At 42.0% G+C, this 8,832-nt stretch overlaps 1 protein-coding gene across 1 annotated transcript in view; it reads left to right on the forward strand.

Moving 5' to 3' along the window:
• The window catches only part of LOC104956174 (rho-associated protein kinase 2-like), a 41,453-nt gene that overhangs the window by 4,470 nt on the left and 28,151 nt on the right, over window positions 1–8,832 (forward strand). The window contains exons 2-5 of the mRNA XM_010783629.1: window positions 3,122–3,203; window positions 4,013–4,113; window positions 4,761–4,898; window positions 5,855–6,115. Of these exons, the coding sequence (XP_010781931.1) occupies window positions 3,122–3,203; window positions 4,013–4,113; window positions 4,761–4,898; window positions 5,855–6,115 (582 nt within the window). The remainder of the gene's footprint in view (window positions 1–3,121; window positions 3,204–4,012; window positions 4,114–4,760; window positions 4,899–5,854; window positions 6,116–8,832) is intronic.

Below are 8,832 nucleotides of genomic sequence, written 5' to 3' on the forward strand. Positions count from 1 at the left end.
TGTGTTTACTCGCATCATTCAAACAAGAGGCGCTGGCTCAGGAGCTACAACTACAACAAAATGAACATATTTTACCGTGATTAAATTGTAATACACGTTTCTAAATGATGCCGACGTACCAACATACTGATACCGGTTAGTAAAAACCATGAATTAATGTTTGACAAGTCTGCAGACAAGACGGCAGGCGAAAAACCTTTTAAAATGCTTGTTTTTTTAATGGAGATTGGGTCGACCAGGCTAAGCTAACGTTGTATATGCTCACTCCACACTCATAACAACGGCCTACAGACATAAATAAACCAGCGACTGTATTCGCCATGACACAGACAGTCTGTGGTTTGTACTTGTTTAACTTCTGTACAGTTTCTGAACAGATACGAGGAGCTGTGATCTCTGTGTGCTAACTGCTAACAACTAATGGCTGATGTTTTCTGGTTGAACGTCAGTGACGGCAGGCTGAGATCATCACCTCTGATTGGCTTCCGCGAGAACGCGTCACGTGAATTTGACGCTCGAGTTGAAAAAATTGAACTCTCGCGTTTGACGCGGCCCCCTTCAATCGCCTCAATCGCGTGATTCGCGCCGCATCCACCGCTTTATGCGCGCCGTCGGAGCGAATTCGCGTCCGATCGCGTCTCTGCATTGACTTTACATGTAATCGCGCCGCCCCCAAACGTTGCATCGCGTCCGGTGTGAACGTAGCATAAGTGATGTGTCGCCCGCGAACAAGCCAAATAATTTTTACTTTTGAATACTTCAGTACAAAGGATGTATTGAGTCATTTAAGTTATATATGTGTATTGTGTACACATATAAATCATTAGTCAAAACAGGGCTACATTTGATTGAATTATAAAAGGTATATTTCGCAGATAAACCTATTAACTCCGCCCCCTTAAAAAAAAAATCGGCTCTTTTGAACGGCTCTCCCTTCAAAGAGCCATCATTCTCATCACTAGCTCTCATGTCAAGAAGCAACAGTTCAGTGCATGCGCTGCATCGTCCAATCAGTGAGCGATACACAGTAAGGGGGCGGGGCGAGTGTATGAGGATTTCAACGGAGGATGCTCTGGTGATTATCGATCCTCGATCCTTGGTCCTCCGGCACAAATAAGGCCACTGGGACGCTACTGAAGATGGCGCCGACAAATCAACTTCTGGTGATACCGAGACCGATGAGCGAGGAAATAAAAAATAATAGAAGTGAGACGCAGCCAGGGTTGGGTTCAGGAAGCTGGTCAAATAGGCAGATTTGATGAGCACATATACTTATAATATTTGTTTCATTAGTAAAGAGAAATGTAAAAAACTCACCTATTGAGTGTAGGCCTATAACTCGTAAAACATTTGCAAATCAAAATGTTTTAATTTTTAACTGTGCAACATCCATTTACCTGGTAGTCTTCTTCCTGACTGCCTCTGTTCTTGCTTCGCTGGGTTCATTTTGCATCCCTGCCAACTGTTGATAGTGCAATATGCGTAAAACCGGTATCGTGTTGACCGCATGTTTGTGTGTGTGCTGGTACTTCCTTGTGACCCACTTTTGAAACATAGCTCTGTGTCACCAGTGGGAAAAAAAAGCATTTAGTTAAAAACTCCTCGGGGTTCCTTTTGGCTATCTGTCCAAACTTGTTTTAGATATGACATATCTGTGTTCGCACTTGTTCGTTTGTGACAGATTTGACAAGGAAGTAAAACGTTTTTGAAATTCATTATTAGATTTAATGCTGGATTTAGAGTTGGTACAGAGCTCCAGCATTGGTGGCAGACTCATTTTTAACTCTTTAAACATTTACATATACTCCTATTTTCTGTTCCAGGTGATTTAATAAGAAATTGGCGCGTTCAGCCTTAATGTTTCACAAACGGATTTCCGATACAAGGTAGCATGACAAGATGCAGCAGCCCAAAAAAAAAGTAGCCCAAGCCACTCCAAAAGCTTAATTTGAATCTGCAATAATTAGGTATAATTTGCATATGTACATAGAGTTCAACATTTCTCGCAGTCTGTTGAGTTCCCTTGCTACTGCAGTTACCATGGCAGTTACAACACACACACACACACGGTGTAAAATGATCACAGATCCTCGAGCGCTCAACATGAATCCAGTACCATAAGCTGTTTGTCCCACAATAACTTCTGAGCCTTTTGGTCTATTTCTACCCGTCTGCGGTGGGGGAGATCTCTCCGCACCGCTGCTATTTAAAGGTGCAGAATTGTTCCACATGCCCCTGCCCACCCACCCACACGTCCCGAACAAACAGACACCGCTGTGGCTCTACCACACACACACTGGATGTCTCTACTTGACCCTTGTTTCTGGGGAACTGTAGGTCATAATCACCCCCAATCCCCCCACCCACCCCCCCGCACACACACACACCTGCCCTGCCAGCCTCATGCGTTTTAATCAAAGAGACATGGTGCCTCTAAGTGAAACTCTACACCGCTGATCTGAGCGCTGATGACACTATTGAGGCCGCGGCTCTTAGTCTGCCGCTGCCCTGTGTTAAGCCATCGGGAGGGGTTTGTGTGTGTTAGGACGGATCTGTGTTTGGGCAGGGGGCTGCAACAGCACCGTGTGACTAGTTATTGTTGTTCGGCTTGTTATGACTTTACAGCAAACCTCCATTGTCCTCATTGTCCTTGTTTTGTTATGCGGCACATTAGCAGTCTCATTTTCTATTCCCTTTTAATGTTGCATATTGGAGCATGCAGCCTACAAGAATGTAATTCCTTCCTTCCTTCCTTCTTTCCTTCCTCCATTCATTCATTTATCTTTTTATCAGCCAGCAGAAGGTCAGGATTGCCTTACAAGACTTGTCCTGACGGACATACATACAACATATATATTCCCTTCCCCAGGATAAACAAATCAGCTTGAAAACATGACTATACTTAGATGTTTCTCTTGTTGTTAGTTCAGCAAAACCCAAGCAATAATAAACCCCCAACAAATTGATTAAAATGGGAGGTATGAGAGTGACATTATTAGATAATGTGTTACTAGACCAAAGGTAGAGCTAGAAGTTAAATATTTAAAAAAAATCCATACTTTGTTTCTGTTCAATTGTTTGTTTCAAGTTAACCCAATGTTTCGTCTTTTCTGTGTTTCAGGATTCCATGAACGCGCTGGCTCATGATCTGAATTATCCTGCCCTGAGGAAAAACAAAAACATAGAGGCGTTTCTGAGCCGATGTAAGAGCTACAGTGTGTTTGGTGAAGGTCAAGATTCTCGTGCTTAGCTTGAGCTATAAAGTTGGAAAATACAAAACAGATCACTCTGGTCACGAGGAACGGAGTAGGTTTCTTGTTTGTCATTGCCCACAAACTAGTTTAAACGAGTTAAAACTTGCCTCCTTGTATCAAAGTGTTGTATTTACAGTAGTTGTTGTTTCAGCTAAAGGTCACAGAAAAGATAAGAAACATGAATAAACACCTCTGTAGCATGATTTGGTATTCAAATCAACTGCTGTTCAGCCCCGACAGATTTTAGAGCCAAAACATCACTAAAAGTTAGATATGTGTCACTTTTGTACAGACTTTTTTGCTTAATCAATTTGTTGTGGAATCTGTTGCTCTTTACTCTGTTTGAACTTAAAACAAAGACATTACCATCATGGGTCAACCTGTGGCTAAAATGTGTCTTATGTAAGATAAAATAAATACATCGGCATGTCCTCCAACCCCAGTACTATTAACCTGTCTTTCTCTTCTAAAAATACTGTGGGTTTAAAGGGGCTCTATTATGCTTTAAAATAAAGCCCTTTTGGAACGTTAAAGCATGTAAACATGTCACAAAATAGGCACAAATAAAAATGTGATCCTGAAAATTAGCATAATAGGGCCCCTTTAAAACGGCACTTTTGACTGGTCTAACTTTACATTTTCCACTTTGGTCAGTCGAGGAACATTTCTGTCCCTGTGCAACATTTTGACTCTCTGACGCTACATTGTTGAAGCTTGACCTTTGTGTTGCCATAGTAACACGTCTATCTTTCCTGCAGATGAAAAGGCAGCGAGTCAACTCCGAGAGCTGCAGGTGAAGCTTGAAGACTTCGACAAAGTGAAGTTGATCGGAAAAGGAGCCTATGGAGAAGTGCGACTGGTGAGAAGTTTTTGTCAATAAATAAAGGGTGTTATTATTTGAATTACGCTGCAGTGGTGCTGCGTGATATTAAGGGGAATTGAGCAGGAGCAGGTAAAGATCAGTTCAGCCATTTTAGCACCAAAATACTAGAAATGTGAACCACTAGAGGGAGCAACAATCTTTCTAATCTACCAAAAATATGCAATATGTAACATCTGCAACTTGTTGTTGGTGTTCCAAGTATAATTGCCACCTTTCTCCTCATCATGGCCTTCATTATGGAAAAAGTAATTAGGGCAAGCAGTAAGTCCTTGCAAAGCCCCAGTTTATCCAGATGTCTGTCTCTGGTGCTGGTGGAAGCTTGAATCTGGTCTCTGCTGAGTGTCTTGTGGTAGAAACGAGTCTGGACAGGCTCAGTGTGTGGGAGGGGAGCGTGAAGCCTGCTTTGGGGTTTGGAGGGGATGCTTCGTGTGTTTGAATTCTTGTGTAAGCATGTCTTTTCTAAGGGCGTGTGCCTTCGATTATGGGTTCCCCTCTCTCCCTCTGTTCCATGTTATCTATGGTCATTAAGACACTCTTACTATCTTGTTCTGATTGTCTCTGCGCAGTTATCACTGTTTACATGCCAACGTCCCCTCTCTTTTCTATGCCCTCCTTGGCTACAGGTTCGTCACAAGGCCTCTCGAAAGGTTTACGCCATGAAGCAGCTTAACAAGTTTGAGATGATAAAGCGGTCAGACTCTGCCTTCTTCTGGGAGGAGAGGCACATCATGGCCTATTCCAACAGTCCATGGGTCGTACAGGTGGGCTCATTCACAGGCTTTTATTCTACTGAAATCACAAAATGTGAAACGTAGCGTAAGGATGAAACATTTAACCATGACAGAAATAAGCCTGTGCTCTGTCACACGCCCTTCTTACAATGAAGACCCTTAAAGAGTGTTTGACCCCTTTGTGAATACACACAATACAATTTGTATCATGCTTAAGATAGTTTACCAAATATAATTAGAATCGTTCAAATATTCAGTCTGGTCCCCCTGTCTGCTTAAGTTTTGTTATGATTTTTATTTAAAACTTCTTTATCCCCTGTCTTTACAAATGATTAGCATAGTTCACTTCAAGAGAAAGAGAAGATTTTGCAAATACACCAAATTGGCTAAATATAAATTCTAGCCATCAAGCCATCGTTTTTTTGTTTTTATTGTTATTCATTAAACCTATTCAAAGCATGTTATTGAGATAAAAATGTGTACTTTTACACAATTGAAATGTTGATTCTTCAAAGATTGGCATCAAGATTATATTAATATTACATTTGCTGTTTGATTACTCTTTTTGTATCATAAATATTTGCTTCATATATAGTATGTCATTGGGGCAATGAAATTAGAAATCAATATATTGTTTTATTTCCAAATATTTTGCAAAAAACAAATGTTATCATTAAACATCGCTATGCCTGAAATGTGGCCATAGCAGTCTGTTAAAAATAATATCATTATTATAATATATTGCTAGTTTGATTTACTCTAGTAAAGTAATATACTATCTAATTATTTTTCAGATGATTAATAAACTTTTGATGTGATGTTGACATCAAATTGGAGTTAGTAGTCCATAACAGTCTGTTTTATGTGAGTCACAAATCATCCAGAAACAACAAAGCCACTCCTTGTAGTGTAGTCTGTATCAAAGTAATGGTATGACATCTCAAGGTTGAATCACATTAAGTGACTGTGTTTATCGTGCCCTGCAGCTGTTCTGCGCTTTCCAAGACGACCGCCACCTCTACATGGTGATGGAGTTCATGCCCGGAGGCGACCTGGTCACGCTCACCATGAACTACGACATACCTGAGAAGTGGGCTATCTTTTACACGGCTGAAGTAGTGCTGGCGTTGGACGCTATCCACTCCATGGGCTTCATCCATCGAGATGTGAAACCTGACAACATGCTGCTCGACCAACACGGACACCTCAAACTGGCAGATTTCGGCACGTGCATGAAGATGGACTCGGTAGGTCACTGTGTTTAAGGTGTGGTGTTGTTTTCAAATGTCTGGGACCTGGGTAAGGGATAAGGTTGTGGAAATAAGCACATTTTTGACTTTTTAGCTCTTTCATTTTGATGAAAACCGGGATTTGAATATAGATTGAATGTTCTTTTATGTCTATAAATACTGGTGGCCTTTTTGTCATGCCCTAGTGCAGTGGTTCTCAGATGGGGGTACGCGGACCCCTAGGGGTACGTTGGATTACTGCAGGGTAATTAATGCATTTAAAAAAACTACTAATAGTAGATTAACTACTTTATTCAAAAGTTTACAGTAATTCTGGATAATAAAATGGGAAAAATAAACGGGGTGCTCTCTTTTCCTCTCTCTCTCCTGACAGCCCGTCAGTCTCGTGCAGCTCGCTGAACCTGTAATGAGTGACCCGACAGTAAAGAATAAATATATTCTTAACTAGTTTAGCTAGTTCCAGAGTATATAAACTAGCTAAGTGTGTTAGGTCTAACTCTTATGGCGCATTTACACTGCAGGCCTCGCTCGGTTTGGTTAGGCCTTATTAGGCCCGTCTCACTTTAATGCTGTGCTCACATTACAGTTTAGGAACTGGGGTAGTTACTATAGTAACGCAGTGTAGGCGGGGCGATCGGCTTTTTGGCGGGCGGAGCGACGCTGCATACAACTGCCGTGACGTCATCTTGAATGCGACACAACTCAAAAAACACTCAACAACAATGGAGGATGTGGAAGCCATAGTGTCCTTGCTTCTTGGTATGTGGTTTTTTCTTCTTAGGCTCACTGTTTTCAAAAATGCTGCAAGGTTCACTGTTTTCAAAAATGCTGCAAGCGTCCCTTAATATAGAGGTTCTCAATTGTTTTTCAGCCAAGGACCCCTTACAAGATAGAGAATACACCAAGGACCCCCTCATTCTGATTTGTGATTTTGGGCTATATAAATNGATAACGTCTACGTTTTAAAGTCAAACTGAATCACTATGACAATAAATGAAAACAATTAAGCTGACGTGATGTCTTCCCTTTGTCTCCTGGGTCCTTCTGTCTGTGTGTCCTCACACTTTCCTGTTCACAAACAGAAATGATCACAAATCACTGCCCTCTGCTGGCAACAGAGACAAACTACAGCTCCACCTTATTCATGGGAAAAGCATTGTAACCTTCTGAACCTCAAGGGTCTTTCTCTGCAGTCTTCACCTTATTCTTAGCCTGGTCGTGGCTGTTTCCACATTGCCTTATTTTCTGTAGCTACTTCTGTTTAGAGCAGTGGTTCTCAAATGGGGGTATGCGGACCCCTAGGGGTACGTTGGAGTACTGCATGGGGTATGTGAGATTTATTTTATGTTAATGAAAAAAAACACATAATTAATGCATTTAAAAAAACTACTAATAGTAGATTAACTACTTTATTCAAAAGTTTACAGTAACTCTGGATAATAAAATGGGAAAAATAAACGGGGTGCTCTCTTTTCCTCTCCCTCTCCTGATAGGCCGTCCCTCTCGTGCAGCTCGCTGAACCTGTAATAAGTGACCCAACAGTAAAGAATAAATATATGTATAACTAGTTTAGCTAGTTCCAGAGTAGATGAACTAGCTAAGTGTGTTAGGTCTAACTCTAGTGTATTTTGTTCCGCTCAACGGTGCGTCACAGCGGAGGAGCTGTGATCATGCAGAGCTGCAGCAGCTGATCTGATCTCTGATCTCTCTCTCCCGTCCGGTTAGACTTCACTCACGTTTATGTCCAAATCTATCAGATCTAGCTAGTTCTAGCTAATGGTATGACTGCCTGCTTATCAAAGGACCTAAACAATAACGGTACGTCCACACAGCAGCTTTAAAAAAATCTTCCAACGCTTCTCTGCCCATTGACTTTGAATGGGGTGACGTCACTTTGCCTCGCTTTTCGCCGAACTGCATTGTGGGGAAGCGAAGCGAAGATTTCCAGGATTTACATGATTTTCAGGATTCAAAAGTTGAGCAATGTTCAACTTTTGAAGCTGAGCTGGAAGCGTCAGCCAATCAAATCCCGTTTATGCAAATCTGACAGTACAAGCGCTAGCCAATCAAACCGCGTGCAAGCTGGGAGAGCCAGACCGCAGTTCATTTCCTCATATTCCAAACGAGAAATTACGGTAGCAAATCACCCGGTTCTTTACGACCAGAACTATTTACCGGGATACAAACCGGAGGAACCAGGCATGGAGGGAGGTGGCAGAGACAGAGGGTGAAACTGGTAGGTTTTCACCTGTTTGGGGAGTTTATATATATATATATATATTGCTCGCATAAAATCCCCGGGGTTTTTTGCTTTGTATGCCGGGGGCGGGACATTCATGTGATTGGTTGTTGGTCGCGTTGGTCGCGAAAAATCCCCAAGCTCTCAGACAAGCCCAGCTCCAAGATTTTCAAGATTTTTTCAAAGCTGCTGTGTGGACGTACCGTAAGCGTTGCTTGGCAACGGCGTGTGGCCGCAAAGTATAGCGCAGCATTATGCATAATGTTTATATGAGGGGTCAAAATCCAGTAGCGTGGTGTGGGGAAAAAATGAGGGGAAGCCAATAATACGACCTGGACAGCAGTCTATTGTCCGGCACACATTCATGGACGTAGACAACTATGTTTACACACAGTTTACATATGGCCCGCGAACATTAGTGAGAGTAGACCAATGTCGCAATGTAACTGGTGGGGGGTGTGGGGGGAGGGGGGTT

The sequence above is a fragment of the Notothenia coriiceps genome, unplaced genomic scaffold (assembly GCF_000735185.1).
Source record: "Notothenia coriiceps isolate Sejong01 unplaced genomic scaffold, NC01 NC01_scaffold00025510, whole genome shotgun sequence".
Lineage (NCBI taxonomy): Eukaryota > Metazoa > Chordata > Actinopteri > Perciformes > Nototheniidae > Notothenia > Notothenia coriiceps.